The following is a 16,802-nucleotide window of genomic DNA, read 5'->3' as shown; positions in this document are numbered from 1 at the left end:
GGTACTATACAAGTACCCACATTGATTTTTTTTTATTTCTAGATTGGTATTGACAACCTGTTAACATACGCGCCAAAACATCAGAAGACTCTTCATTCTTGAGCTGAGTTGACGGAATTTGAACGACCAAATTGCTCATTTGAAAATAAATGATCCATAATGCCTTTTGGTGTCATCTTAAAAATTTCTATTGCATTTTGTATCTAGTGATTTTGTTGCCTTAAGATAATCTGATTTCTTAAAACAAAGGTCACCCAAATGCAGAAAAGGATTTAGAGAAATAGTTTGACAAGACAATAATTATCGGAAATGGGATTGATTAAGCCCCCCCCCCTTTTTTTTTTGCCCTTAATCTGTTATGTAGGTTACCCAAAGCAATTCCGCTCAAGAAGTGACGAAAACATTCCATGACACTTGAACTATACATGCCAGTGATTTAATTCCTCTCTCTCTCTCTCTCTCTCTCTCTCTCTCTCTCTCTCTCTCTCTCTCTCTCTCTCAAAGCACAAACTCAGAAATACAGATACAGAAATACACTACAACTAAAGAAGTGTTCAGTTAGGACCCTCCTCCTCCTCCTCCTCCTCCTCCTCCTCCTCCTCCTCCTCCTCCTCCTCCTCCTCCTCCTCCTCCTCCTCCTCCTCCTCCTCCTCCATAGAAACGAAGAAATCTTGATTATTTCCCTCGTGTCTTATTAAAGACCTTATCTTGGATGGTGTTCCATAATCCCCCTATATTGTATTCTACCTCTTACCTAAATACTCCTTCCGTATCCATCGAGATATATATATATAATAATAAATCTTTTACACCACAAACCTGTATAGTATTCTTTCATGACGTAGCCGTGCATTGATATTGTGTATAACTAGATATGTTCGACACGATCTAATTATGGTTATTATTATTACTATTATCATTATGATTATGATTAGGTCACTGTAAGGGACCCAACGTATAGCATAGAGATTCAAAAAAAAAAAAAAGTATAAATATTTTGAATTAGTCCTCATGAAGAAAAAACTTTGTGATAAATAATTTTGTGTTGATTGACATGTATTTGACTGCACCGGAAGGTGCCGCCTTTTATTTTTCGTTTGTTTTGGAGAATATATTTTTTGATTTTTCAACAGATCACTTTTCAGAAAAGATTACCAAAAAAAAATATATATATATATATTATATTTATAATTGAGGAGAGGAGAGCGTGGTGAGAGTGTGCTTCAAAAGTGACACATTTTAGAGGATTGGAAGATAATTAAAGATAATTTAGCCACTTTTTTATGTTATCACTAACATTTAGCTATGTCTGGAGCCCAACTCTACTTTATATATATATATAACAACTCCGGTCTCTTTTTTTTAAGCATGTTTTATTTAACACGTTATTATAATTACTACTAATTATTATTATTATTATTATGATTTAACCACAGTAATTATCACCACTATTACTAATGATTATGATTATGGTTAAGAACTGCACAACAGAGCGACTCTCTACCGCTGATATTTTGTGTATGTAGTTTAGACCTACTACTGTTTTTTTTTTTTTTCTTTTCATTAAAAAAAATAATGTCGGCTCAAGGGTATAAAGGTGTTGTCACAAAGAGCATAATACTTAGTCAGCCTCATTTTATTATTATTATTATTATTATTATTATTATTATTATTATTATTATTATTATTATTATTATTATTATTATTATTATTTTGGTAGGTTACGAATCTTGAAAGAAAATACGGGCGATGAAATTAACATCTTGAAGACGTCAGATTATAATTGATACAATACTCAGTATACAGAAATGTGCAAGATGTATATTTCTGTAGCAAAATTACAAAAATACAAAAATAAAACAAAATTTTGGACTCCCCCGCGATAGTTTCCTGTGAAAGTTAGTGGAAGATATTTAGTAGGTTATCATGACTTATTACCACAAATAAAATATTTAATGAAAGAACCTTTTTTGGACAGAAACATTTTTTTGGACATTGTAATTGAAGAACGTCTTCTGACACGGAATCATTTTTCTTGAATTATTTTTCAGATTTTATTTGCCTTTTGTATCACATTTAAAAAGTGATTCTTGTGATCACAGTCAAACATGGCCTCTCACTGTTTAATTTCCTTCATTATTTGCACTTCCAAAATATCACAATCAACTATATTATTATTATTATTATTATTATTATTATTATTATTATTATTATTATTATTATTATTATTAAGGTCGTCACATTTCAAATCACGCAAAACATACGCCTGTGTCGTCTTTCAGATTCTCCCCAAGAATTATAAGAATAACAATAGTGGATATTTAGTACTTTAAAGAAAAAGTGTCAAGTACAGTTGAAGATTACTTTTGAACACTTATGATAGTTAATTTATTTATTTATTTATTTACTTAATTTATTTCCGGGGGTTTGGTTTGCGTTTCGTGGCTCAGTAGAATGTAAGGACTTCGTGCTCAGGACTTGATCTCTCTCTCTCTCTCTCTCTCTCTCTCTCTCTCTCTCTCTCTCTCTCAACGATTGTCGATCGGTTGTGCGTGGATTTACTTTCATGACTGACATAGTTGTTTTCTCTCTCACTTTCTCACTATTAATATATGTATGTGTATGTATATATACATACATTATGTATATATATATGTGTATATTATATATGTATTTATGCATATATGTATATACATATGTATATTGTATAACATATACATATCTCTATACAAATACATATGTATATATATGTATATACGTACAATATATAATAAATATATAAATGTATATATATATATATGTACATTATATATATATATATATATATACGTATACATATATACACAGCAGGAATTAAAAATGTCAAAAATCATTCTTCTGCATTATATTCCAGATTTGCTTCATGAGAAGGACCAGAATTCATTTCACACCTGCAAAAACTAATGTAAAATCTCAAGTACGTGCAATTCGTCTCAGCCAATTTATTTTGCCACCTTAATGCGCACTTCATCAGCCCACCTCAAAGGTCTTATGTTTGTCTTGTCTGATGAACTGAAGAAAAGACAACCTTCACCTTTGTCTCCAGTTTCAAGACTTGAATTACATAAGCTCTTTCTCGCGTCAGTTTTTCTTTGGTTGGGCGTGAAATATTCATTAGAAAATATTCGTGACTTGAAAATATTCGCGGTTGGTCTTATCGTGATCAATGGGCGATCATCTGTTTTGACCTAATTTGCAAGTTATTGTTTCCAGGAAAAGTGGCAAAAATATACTTATTCTGGAAATGTTCAACTTAACAGTCTACGAAAATACCCACTATGTAAATGATATAGAGATTTCCATAAAAAATGGATGTGGGTAAGAAATTTTGAGTTGGTCAGTATTACCGTTTAGATTTGTATGCGCCAAATATGAAGCATTTAGAGTTTGCGCTTGATCACACTCACTAGGAAGCATATTGAATTTATTTACAGGGATGATATAAAAAAAAAATATCGTGGTCGTTTTGGTGAAATCTTTTATAGGAATTTCGATATCCTGAAAGTTTCATCATCCGTACTCTGCTTCGCAAAAAAAAATAAATAAAATTTTTTGTTCACACTTAAGTTGTAAAATTTTGCTTGCATAGTTTCTCTCTCTCTCTCTCTCTCTCTCTCTCTCTCTCTCTCTCTCTCTCTCTCTCTCTCTCTCTCTCTCTCTCTCTCCCCTGCATATGTGCTGTGTTATCGGTTAGGTAATGTAATGATATCGCTTCTCTGTTATACAATGAGGCAAAATCTACTTGATTTTCCATTTTGACATGAAACTTAGTTCACTGGTGGATGTGTAGCACAGAAGGAGTTCGGTGATTTGTAGAAATTAAATAAGGAAGAAACATCAGCGGATTTTCACAGGGGGACCCTTTGCCTCCCAAGGTGTTCAATGCGATGAACACCTCACGCGGTGCGCTGTAGACATTACCTAAGGTTCTTTGCAACGTCCCTTAGGCCATCAGCTGCAACCCCTTTCATTCCTTTGACTGTGCCTCCATTCATAATCTCTTTCTTCCATCTTGCTATCCACCTTCTCCTAACAATTGATCCATAGTGCAACTGCGAGGTTTTCCTCTTGTTACACCTTTCAAACTCTACTGGCAGTTGCCGTTTCAGCGCTGAATAACCTCATAAATCCCTAAACTGTATTCCTTCCTTCCTTCCTTCCTTCCTTCCTTCCTCAGAGCGATGAAGAAGACAGTGATGAAATTATAACCATTGCATGTCCTTAAAAAATGTCATGTTTCCCTCGGTGTTGGAAGCGGTGATGAAAAAATGTCTTGTTAAGAGAATATTCTTTTTATTTTGATCAGATAGTTTTGACCTACGACTATACGCATTTTTGGAGAATTGCGTATGGAAAGCTCGATGTATATTTATACAAAGAGCCAGCTTTTCTCTTAATGTATATTTATAGAAAGAACCAGATTTTCGTGATAATTCCGTTTATGGAAAGCTAATACGCAAATAGTACTTGCAAGTACTTTCTTCCTTATTTGCAAGAATACTTTACAGTAAATAGCATTTGCAAAGCTCAGGCTCCGAAACGTTTGGAAAAGTAATTTTCATTTTTCATAATCCGGTTGAATAAATTGGGGAATGCATTTGGAGATTTCTCCAAACTAAACGCTACCGAGTACAAATTAGTCACCATAGCTTTTAATGGTGGATTTCATTGAAATAGTCACCATAGCTTTTAATGGTGAATTTCATTGTTCACATATCAAAGGGCGACATTTCACCTTGTTTGTTATGTCCCAGACTTTAAATTTATCTTACTTTTTTAAGCGTACTTTGTTAGTTTGTGATGCGAAACAATGGTATTCTGTCCATTCGTTTTGTAAAGGGCAAATCTATGTTAGTAACAGTAATTACTGTGAAATGTCAAAGCCCTTCGTTGCATATCATCTTCAAGAAGAAAAGTTCATGAAAATGAGAGAAAACTTTTGCCAACCTTATATATATATATATATATATATATATATATATATATATATATATATATATATATATATATATATATATATATATATATATATATATATATATATATATATATATATATGAGAGATATATAGATAGATATGTATATATGTATATACACATACAAAATCTCGCCTTTTCGTTTTAGTTATAAACGCACATTTCCGATTGACTCTCTCTCTCTCTCTCTCTCTCTCTCTCTCTCTCTCTCTCTCTCTCTCTCTCTCTCTCTCTCTCTCTCTCATTCTCCTGACGATGGTTATCTATAAAGATGAGGTTGTCTGTGTTGTGAAAACGGGATGACTCATGGTTTATAGAATGTTGTACAATAATTGCCTTTTATTTTTCTTTAGAGGGGGACATAGCGCCAAATAGTAGGTGGAGAGACGAGAATGATCTCATTGACATATCACGTGAATTAATTTTTTTTTTTTAAATGGTGTAATTTGTTAGGCATGGACTTAAGGAGGTTTTGAGTTAACATAACTATAATATGAATAACATAACCATAATTTGAGTACCTTGAGTAACTATATGGAGTTCGGTATCAATGTTTTGGGACAGAACAAAAATTCAAACAAACAAAACTATGGAATTTCAGGTTGAATGTTTTGGGACTTGGAAAGAAAAAACCATATGAAATTAAGGACTATATATTGTTTTGGGGGCAGAAACAAGGAAAATCATCTGAACATTTGAATAAAAAAGAAAGGAAGTCATTACTAAAGCATTGAAGTCACTGTTGAATCTGTACAAAGGGGATCTTTGATCAAAGACTCTTCAACAGGATGAAGCTGATTTTGTCAAGTATATTAACAAAGCAGTTCTCACTTTAGCCTATAAGAGTTTTTTTGCACTGTGACGTCAACGCTGTGTACACCATTGGACAATATTTATTATTATTATTATTATCATTATTATTATTATTAGATTTGGAGCTTCAATAAAGTGTGAGTTTGATAGAACATTCTCTATTATTTGTCCATTTTTTGATTTAGCTCTTAGGTTTTTGTCACCATCAGATATTGCAATGCATCGTCACCATTCAGTTATCTTAGGCTACCGACGGTGATGAAGATCACAGCTACTACACTAATGATTAGGCATTCAGACATTATGCAAATGTTCTTGAGAAGTAGTTAAGAAAATAATCAGTAAGGAAATATAATATCTTTTTAAGAAAATGTAAGACGCCCATCAGCCATACATCAGTGAATGAAAGCTCATCCCGGAAGTTTCAAATAGAAAACAGGATTTGACTCCATTCTCATTAAACTCCCCCCACCCAATATCATTAACATTCATATAACCCCTGCCCCCTTACAACTAAATATTTATATCTCTCTCAACGAGGTTGTATTTATTTCGGTTTTTGCAGAGGTGTCCACTGTTGCGCTGAGACCAAGGGTGAATAAGTGTGATAGTTCCAATCAGTCGTGCAAGTATGAGTAACATATTATACATAAAAAGTGCAGCGCCTTGAGTACAGTTGTCTCTAATTTCCTTAAATTCTCTCTCTCTCTCTCTCTCTTTTTTTTTTTACTTTAAATCTCAGTCTCTCTCTCCTTCTCTCTCTCTCTCTTTAGTCTTCTTCCGTTTCTTTAGGTGAACTGTACTGTACTGTACTTGTTGACAGTATTTGCAGAGGAATGAAAACAGTTTTGGCAGTTCTGGCCTGTATTTGTTTAACTTAGATGCACAGACTTCTATTATTACTACTATTATTAATTACATTGCGAGAGAGAGCTTGTTCTACTGCCACTACTATTACTACTAGCATTGGCTTGGGTGCATTTCATTAGTTGTCTTTAGATTCTAAACAATGCATATTGCTGAAAGTATTGTATAAAGAATAAGAAGGTAATGTTGATGATGACATTTTAAAAAATATATATACACGAGAATGCAAGCATCGGTATTATGCTTTATTTTTTTTTTTAAATCTTCATGACCAGATAGAGAGAAGGAGTAGTCTCTGGGCTCCGTCTCATTTTGAAAGTGTTTGAATATAAATTAAAAAAAAAAAAAGAATTAGTCAGAGATTTAGAACTTAGTAGTGATGCGTATCTGTAATTTACTAGACAGAGCAAGATTAAAGCAACATCACCATGTACAGTGGTCACATATTTTTTTACTTAGTCGAGATAGAATGCTAGCTTTCTAATTCCCCCCTGTGTAATGTTACAAAGAGGAAAGAAAAAAAAGCTTAGTGCATCCATTCAGGTATTTTGATTTGTACAGTCGGGTTTTTTTTTTTTTTTGTCGTACCTGGCACACCTGGGTTAATGACTTACGTTGCTAAATTCTAGGTCACATCAGTTCACCTGTCTCCTCTAGGGAGTATCTAGACTAGCCCAAATATGGCCCCAGAATGCGAACGAAATTGATGTTCCCCTGTATTTAGCAATCTGAGTTGACAGAGAGGTGTGTGCCAGATACTGCTAGTGCCCACTGCACGCATAGTCCAGTTTATCAGTAGATGGTGAAGGTATTATATATTATACATACCCAGGTATTTTCCCCAAAACATGAACATGAAAAGGAACTCAGCAGAATTTTATGTAGCTTTGTGAAAGAACCACCCGCTCCTTTCCTTGAATTTTTCACGATTTTCCATTTTGGATTCAAATCAGACTGCAATATGACACCTCATACTTTTGGTGAAAGAAATGATGAGAAAAGTTTTTCTTTTTTTTTTTTACTTTCATGTTCTTCACGAATTTTAATGATGACAAAAATTATATTTTAGTCTTTTACGTAGCTTTGTACAAAAAATTTGTCGGTACCCTTTAGTTTTTCGGAAAACCCTTAAGCCGTTATTCTCTGAAATGAAGCAATACCTGCTTGGAGAATTCATTCTTGATTTTGGGCAAGTTTATCCGAGGAACTCACGCATGACTCTTGGAGTTTTATTATTAGACATTAAAACAGAAAATTTAACTCGTACAACCAGGCATTGCTTCGTTATTCTAACAGATGGTTTCCAACAGTAATGCAAGTCTTAACGTATATATATATATATATTTTCCAATGAGTTCTTTTTTAAAACCAAGTGGACGAGAGCATGCACATTTCTTTGGTTCGTTGATTGATTGGTTTTAGTTCTCGGTAGATATTGTGCACAGTGTGACCTCATGTTGGGACAGGTAGGGAGCGAGTTGCAATCCTTTAATAATACAGTCGTTGTTATTCCTCTCTTTTTAAAACCTCAGACATTTGTAGTTTTTAAGTCTGTCTCTCTTCTCGTAGTCGGTGTTTAAAAAAAAAAAAAAAGTCCAATGTGCTCCAAAACGGAAGTGCTGGGAAATGACTTCTAACTTTCAATTCATTAAACAATGACGTAATTTCCGTTTTCGAACGTATTGGCTAAGTATGCGATAGGAATTGTCTGTGGCTCATTAACTAGAATTTCTTTGCAGTTACTTATTTTGAGGATGAATCATCATTAGCGCCAGTTTGAAGGTTATGTCAATCACTAGAACTGTTTTTATCATTTTTTTTTTTTCGACCAAAGGACAATTGCTTATCCCGTAGTAGAACTGTTTTTTTTTTGGAACTGTGTAGCCTTTTAGATAAACCAGTTGTAATTGCCTACTACAAGCTCTTCTTACAATCTCTCATTATTATCTCAGTGGTATCTCTTCTCAAATAGCATCAACTCCATCCATCCTACTGTGTGTAGTCGCGCAGATTTTGAAATACCCCCCCAAAAAAAAAATTTTTTTAAACATTTTTTTTTTGTATTATGCAGCTTTCATGACACTGTAGTTAGTAGCTAGCTCTTTGTATCCTTGACTGATATTAGTTGTAAAAAAAAAAAGAAAAAAAATAGTAGTTTGGCATGATTTGATGGCCCGGGGATGCTTCCAGCTTTTGGGAGTTGCTCCTAGGCCCTCTTGTATTTTTAAACCTCCCCATTTTCTAACTGATCCGTTTTTTCTTATATATTCCTTTTTTCCCCACCCCTCTTGTGACAGATCTACCTAACTCCCTTCATCCTTTTAATGTCTTTTCCAGTGATCTATGTGTGGTTTTTACATATCGCCTTTCATTAGTGTGCATGGTCTTGATTATAGACCCTCTCCTAATTAAAGCGGGTGTCTGTCGAAGGAGACCTCATTTACATATAAAAAAATTATTAGTTTGTTATTAACTTTAATATTTACTAATTTCCCATATACTCATGACATCATTTAGAATTTCAGTTGTATCATATTTCCCCTGTTTTCAAGACTTAATATTATTTTGATTGTAAGAAATATATTTGAGTATTATTTTGATTATCAGAATGATATTTGACATCTATAAGAATCCTTTTTTTTATACAATGCAAAAATACAAAAGCATGTTGAACGCATTATTTAAAACAAGCTTAAATTCTCAGACGCTGAACAGCCTTCAAAAAACAACATTTTTACATTTAAACCGAGGTCGTCCTACCTCGGCCGAGGTCGTCCTTGGACAGATGCCCGGAGTGCGACCGCTTGAAAGGGACCTACCCCCGAAAAAAAAAAAAAAAAAAGCTTTGGTTGTGTTGTGGATGCCTAAGAATAGCCTCCGAGATGTTTAAGGAATTTTTATGTTTTGGATACGTAATAGAATATTAAATGTATTATTTATTTTAGAATATTATGTGTTATTATTTTTTAGCTCTTAAAAGAATATTGAGTGTTTTTTTTTTTTTTTTTTTACATATCACATGCGTGATCGGGATCATGTTAAAATTTATATTTCTCACAAATATGAATATTATTTTAGTTTTAGTGTATTACTTTTTTGTAATTTAATTTTGTAATATATATATTATATATATATATATATATATATATATATATATATATATATATATATATATATATATATATATATATAATATATATCACGAATTTTTATCAACACCGTGACATTTTTTATATTCACAAACATGAAGCTACAAATGTCTCGTAATATCCAATTCGCTCTGCCTCGGAAATAGTGGAGCGAATTTTATATTAAACGCCATTTGTAGCTTAATGTTAGTATCCGCATGGATAAAGTGTTTATTGCCACGGAAATGAATACCGAAATTTAGAGTATTCCAACAGGTGTAGCGAAATCCGATGAACAGATGCTCTTCCAGACGTTCTCCCTATTTCAATTCCCCTTTCGCCTTTGTCCTTCGCCTGTGTCCTCATTTTAAGAATCAAATTAAAAATAATAAAAGGTACCGTCGAGTAACCTATCGGTTCGAAATATAACAACGCGATTTTTATATTCTCTGTTGAATCCTGGCTTGAAATTATGCCTGAACTTTTGGTTTAAGTAAGTTTCAGCGTTGTTTATGCAAAGCCTCGTTATTTTTGTTGATTTGTAGGTGTTACTAAATGAGTTTTTTTTTTTTTTTTTGCATTAATGCGGCATTCTTGTAGAGCCAAAAATAGAAGCATTTCCAGAATATGTATTAATGACAAGAAGGATTAATTCAAAATGCCGAGTGATGCTGAATCTCATCTGTTTTGCATCATACGTTTGCTGTGACAAAGGAAACCTCTTCAATTATTTCGTGAAGAAATCGTATTTCGGGGATATTTCTCGACAACACTTTTGGAGGAAGCAAAGATGAACATTTCTCATCAACTTGAGAAACTCTCTTCTCGATTAATGTTATACATTCGTTCACCCTTTGAAGCAATTTTAATGTACTCAGGGAAAGTAATTTCACGTGTTGAGTGACTGTGGACTGATTGTGTTTGCTGTCAACTTCCAAATCTTTTCAGACACTGGATGACAGAAAGGATAAAATGCTGATCTATTTCCAGCAAGGATGCTGGCGGCTCGTTGCTCGGTGACTGTCGAGGAGAGAAACTTGATTAAAAAGATATCGAGAGTTTTTAAACCTCATTTATCGGTCTCTGCTTTTATCGATATTATTCTCTCAATGAAAGGAAGGCAACTTGATATTACGTCGTCAAAAATATAAAATTAGAGGCAAGGCAAATTGGCGGTCGTCCTATCTAGACCAAGCAGTTTGGACAGTCGTGGTTCCACTCCATTGACCTCAATTCGTCAAGGATTTCCGTCTCTTTGACATCAATAAGTTTAATCACGAATTTCAAGAAAACGCCGTCAATTGTTCAAAATTCTTGGGTCAAGTCATCCGCACTGGTGTACAGATGCAATATTCCACTAAAATTCTGGAGTTTCGGCATTATTTACAAAACTCAAATTTAGCTAAAGAACCCTGTATTGGTGGTGAAAAGATATGAGACCGGAATTTACGTGCCACAAGGTCAGCGGATGAACAATAATTGTTAATGTTATTGAGTTCAAGATTTTGTGTTTTAGTGTAGGTGGAAAGCGATATATGAGATTATTTGATGAAAGCGTTTCACAGTCGATGCAGTTCAAAAAGTGGACGTTTTCATGACAGGCGAACCGTGAAGGAAAGGCCTTTTGAATTTAAGCTAGTCACCTACGATGCCGCTGCACAGTCTTCGTGGAGCAAGGAGAAAGTAAATTTAATTGGAACATTTTTAGCAACAGTTCTTTTTACTGAGGACTTTGATGATGCATCTGCATTGTCCGTTCATTTCAGATTGACACCTTCAGTTTCTACTGTGTTAGTTTATGAAGTTAAATTATTAATACCGCAGCAACTGTGGACGTCGTTGGATCGAGATTAATATCATTGTTCCAATTTTGCGAGTGAAGTCGGCATATGTACGAGTTTTATAAAGATCATCTACTTATTCCTTCGAACCAAATAAAAAAAATAGTAACTTCGGGAATTAAGGAATTCATCATCTTAGTTGTAAACACAGACTCATTATTATGACAATGTGCTTTGTAATTTTGATGCCTGGAAAATTTTTTTAAACAGGATAATACTGTAGTAGTGGAGGATATCTTAGTAGGATGTGTATTTTCGTTTTTTTTTTTTGGAGTAAGTTACTCCTAAGAATAATTAACAGCTATATAATTTATCATATCATATAAAGAAAAGATGTTTCTTTTTGTGTATTTGTAACTCAAGTTAGAAGGGAAAGTTATGCCAACTCTTTCCCTCTAATCCCTAAAGGAATTTGGTCCCCTGATAAGGCAGCTTTCATAACATTAAAATTATAATTTTTTCTGTATTATAATAAAAAAAGGAAAACTATCTCGTTTTCTGTTTTATCAGATTTGTGTTTTAATAAGACTAATGTATAGATTTTGAGTTTGATTTACAGTTCATATTCCTTATTTTTTACAGTTGAAATGCATAAAATATATGTTTGCACATAAAACAAGGGTAACAAAACTGTAAATTGTTGACTAATTCCAAAAGGAATGGCAACTTACATTTTCATACTTAATGAAAATAGGAACATTCAGACACATACGTATTTTTTATCAGTTTTGCAGCGGATGAAATAAAGCTAGGCTCTGTTGTCAATGTTTCCAGGGCTGTGTACACGATGTTCATCCCCCTAATTATCGTTTGATGTCAGTACTGCAAGCAGCTTCCCGTCTCCTGCATGCCTTAGATAATTTGTGGTTTATTGAGGCTTTTTCTGGCAGTATTTTGTTGTGGTAGGTTCTAGTGGACACCTTAAAGGACACTGCAAAAAGAAAATACTCCCCAGGATTTGTAGTGCGTATGTTGACAGTTCCTTTGGAGTAAACAACAGGTAGTACAGAAGTGAGGTAATGTTTAACGAACTGGCTCAAGGAGCAGTGGCGTGACTGTTCCTTGGTTTTATATATATGACGCACATCCGATTTTAGATTACGAATTATTTAGGTCAAGTTGATGTTTTACGTTCAGTGAAAGATGTTGAACAAAAGGATATTTTATTCTGTTCAGAATGGTAGAATGAGATCTTTTGAGTAAGGCGAAAAATGGTGTTGGTCATTTATTATTCAGAAAAATGATGGATATCAATCATGAGCCAAGCTTAAACGAAATATTTTTCAAAGAAAAGATTAGGAGAGAAAAATGGTATTCAGCAGTTTAACTAGAAAACGTAGGGGTTGTTAAATTCAAGGTTAAATTAATAAATTGCAGAAGGACGAGAGATGCCGGTCGTCATTTTAAATCAGTAATAACTGAAGTAAGAAAGTATTCCTCTTATGCACTTGCTGTCCCCTGTTATTTGATAATGTTGCATCGTAACGAATTCAACAACTGTCAAACTTTCACCTTTATATCTTTGAGCAACCCGTTTGTTATTGACTGAAAATTCACGTTATATGATCATAAGTTTATTTAGGGATTCGGCACCGTTGCTTTTGTCAGTTTCTCAAAAGCAGCTTTCCCAATCATCACTTCCAAATAGATTCAAATCAGGGTCTTTTGGGGCTACTGGAAGTCTCATTAGCCTTCGCCTAAAGGAATTAATAAATGCAACAAGAGCTTTTTAGGAAATATAATTTTATTGTCACAGTTTTATTTATCAAGGGTGGAGTCGCCTCCCGCCCGGGGTAACTACGTAGGCGATGGCGTATCTTAGAGGTACCTGCTCACCACGGCAGTTCACCTGCCGACGCAGTAAGGAGGTAGACAAAGCTCCGCCTACATGGGGGATTTTGGGGGAAGTGAGCAGACCTTCTCATTCTCTTGGCCTTGGTCTCACTCTTAATTTTTATATGTCCAGTAATCTTCAGTTCCCGTGGACGTGTTTAATGCTCATCCAGCCAATAGATAAGATTTTTTTATCAGTTACGGTCTCTGATCTTGTCGTCTTAAGAGTTTATTTTGGGAATAGAAGACTGTTTTTCTTTTATTTTATGGGTTTTTTTTCTTTTATTTTATGGGTTTTTATCATTTGTTTTGTTTATTTACATTTTAGGTTTAATTAACATCTGGGCATGAAAAACTCATGTTTACCTGAGAACTTCGTATTGTAGTTTTAAACGGAACTTCACATTTGAGAAGATAACATGATTTTGTTTTTAATATACTTTGAGTTTTAGGCGTTCGGTTTAGCAAAGGAAAACAGTAATTGTTTACACTGTACCTAAATCTTTCTTTGTTGTTTTTGATGAAAATTTAGATTAAAAGAAAATGGTTTTAATGACAAAACTGTGAGGCATTTCTTCTGCATCGGCAACCTTATCGCTTGACATAGAAATTGATTACAAAGATGGAGTAACGTAGTTCCTGCTACTCAGTGTAGTCCACTCCCCCATAGGCCCACCCATCCATCCATCCCTCCCCGCCCTCTCTCCCTCCCCCTTCCCCAAAATTTTGTTTTGGGGGCGACGTGAGAGGAAACGGGAGCGGAGCGAGTTCGGATGGGCGCGTCTTAAGAAGATCATGTTTATGATATGAAGCCTTTCGTCCCCTAACCTCAAAAAAAAAAAAAAAAAGTAAAGCCTTACCCCCACCCCCACCCTCCCCACCCCCTGCCCAGCTCCAGCTCCAGAGAGCAGCATCCCCCGGCCTGTGTCCTTGTTTAGATGTTGATGTTTTGTCTGTTTTCTCTCTCTCTCTCCCTCCGGTGGTGTGGTAGGGCACAACATGTCTCAAGCCGACGCCAATTCGGTGGCTGGGGAGTCCATGAGAGCCGGACAGACAGGCACGGGCTGCTACAAGAACCACGAGCACCACATGGCCCGCCTGCAGAAGGAGGCGCAGCAGCAGCAACAGCAGCACCAACAGGGCGTCGGGGGCGGCGAGGGCGGCGTCATCGCCACGGCGCCCGCGCCTAACATCCTGGACTTGCCGGCCGCGGAGGAGAGAACCGCTCCCGGTTCTCCTGATTATCAGACTCCGGTAAGTCCTCCTCCTCCTCCTCCTCCTCCTCCTCCTCCTCCTCCTCCTCCTCCTCCTCCTCCTCCTCTGCCTTACTCCATTCTTTATTATCTTTATCAAACGCAAACTTATTCTACGCCTCCTCTCCCGCCTCCTTCTTCTGGTACCGAAATTGTTTACTTTTCCTTGTGTATCCTAATCGTGTTATATCCTTGTATCCTTTATCCTTCAAAACCCTTCGTCCTCTTACCAGTAGGATATAATCTCTGTGGCTCCTTATTCGTCCTTTAAATATCCTCTCCAATCCACTCTTGGACCTTCTTTCCTCTTAAGAGGTTTTGTATCAAATAAATTCCTTCAATCCTTCCTCCACCTCTGTCAGTAAAATTTCCTGCCATTAATGAATTTTTAAACGTAACTGTTTCCTTTTTTCTCTCTCTCTCCAGTGTCACATTTTGACTGTAATTAAAACTGACCTAATTAACGATTACCCTAACCCGAATACCCACTGTATTCCTATTATATATACCCGCCCTCGAACCTTCTACCCACTACCCCCAAAAATGCCCCATAGCCGTCAATATCTTCTTCTCTCTCCTCTTCCACTCTCATCATCTCTCTCTTTTTTTGTATAATAGTAGTTTTAGTCTCTTGCCTCTTGTAAATAGTCCCAGTCATGCTCATGTTTTCGAGATTAGTGAACAGTCGTCCAGCTGTATATAGAACTTTCATGTTTTATTATTATTATTATTATTTTTTGTATGTTTCCTGGACGGCATGACAGCGTTTTCCTGTGGTCTGTCTTACGCCTGAAGTCTCATCATCATTGCTCTTGTCTGATTTTCTCAATTGTACAACGTCTGTTCCTCTTTCTATTTATATTTGTATATATATGTATTGGTTATTTGTTTACCTTTTGTTTCGAGTTTTCCAATTCTTGTTTGTTTCCCGCGCGCGCCATTTCCTGCCTTATTTAGAGAGGTCAGTTTGACGGGTCTGTTCTTTGTGCTCAGGAATTTATTTGGGTGCGTTAGATACGTGCAGTTTTGCACGCCATGGAATGAAGAAAAATACTCCCAATTGCGTGTCTTAAAATGGAGAAACTGATCCACATTTATGTATGGGTACAAATATATTTTTAAAATAAGTCTATACAGAGAGCTTTCGGGAATCCGTTCGATTCCCATTTTCAGTCTGACTCGGTGATGGAAAACTACTAACAAAGTATTTTTAGAGAATAACTTGGTATTTACTAGTTATCGTAAGATTCAAAATTTATTTTTAAATAAAATAACTGGGTATTTACTAGTCTATCGTAAGATTCAACTTTTTTTTTTTATTATGACTGTTATTAATGCTCTATTGGGTAAATCTTTTAGATTTTCCAATACGCGAAAATCATGGACTAAACAGCAACACACTCCCCTCACCCCCATTGTATATAATTAGCATATTAAATTTCCAGTAATATAATATTCAGTTCCAGCATCGCTTCGTACTAACACTAAAATTGAAGCTATACGTTTTAATCATCTGCATTAGCGCAAATGCAAAGGCTTTCCAATTTGAACAGCTGCGTTGGAAACATCTGCTGTTATTTTAACCGCCTGTAAAACCCATTTGTAAAGGCTTGCAACATAAAAAAAAATCTTTTAAAACATTTTGCAGTTGTTTTCATCTTTATGCAGTTGTGAAGTTGTTTCGAAGTTTTCGTTGTTGTTAACCGTTCTTCGACGCTCGTGTTGTGGATAGCAAGAGTAAAGCATCTCTCTTACTGATTGCTTGACGAACTTAAAGATTTGACTTTTCGGGGTATGTTATACCTTAAAAAGTTTGGGATCCGCTGAGGATCTGTTAAATATTCAAAATATATCATGACATGTAGCGTTTTCTCCTTGGAATAGCGTCGTGATAGATCACAAAGACTCCATTTAACAAGTCAAAGATAAACACATGCATTGATAAAAGCGTAATGAGAACAAGTGCCCCCCCCAAAAAAAAAAATATTAATGCAACAAATACTTGCTTCGTTTAAAAGGAAGTTGGGGCAGTAACATTCACCTTCATTTAAC

At 35.1% G+C, this 16,802-nt stretch overlaps 1 protein-coding gene across 14 annotated transcripts in view; it reads left to right on the top strand.

The window, feature by feature from the left end:
• Positions 1-16,802, top strand: part of Shab (Shaker cognate b) — a 469,591-nt gene that overhangs the window by 406,460 nt on the left and 46,329 nt on the right. For all 14 annotated transcript variants that reach the window (XM_067090474.1, XM_067090483.1, XM_067090478.1 and 11 more), the window contains one exon: positions 14,489-14,751. In XM_067090474.1, coding sequence (XP_066946575.1) covers positions 14,489-14,751 — 263 coding nt within the window. The remainder of the gene's footprint in view (positions 1-14,488; positions 14,752-16,802) is intronic.

This window comes from Macrobrachium rosenbergii, chromosome 47, assembly GCF_040412425.1.
Source record: "Macrobrachium rosenbergii isolate ZJJX-2024 chromosome 47, ASM4041242v1, whole genome shotgun sequence".
Classification (NCBI taxonomy): Eukaryota; Metazoa; Arthropoda; class Malacostraca; order Decapoda; family Palaemonidae; genus Macrobrachium; species Macrobrachium rosenbergii.
Note: the sequence above shows the minus strand (reverse complement) of the source record. Positions and strands in the feature narration are given on the sequence as shown.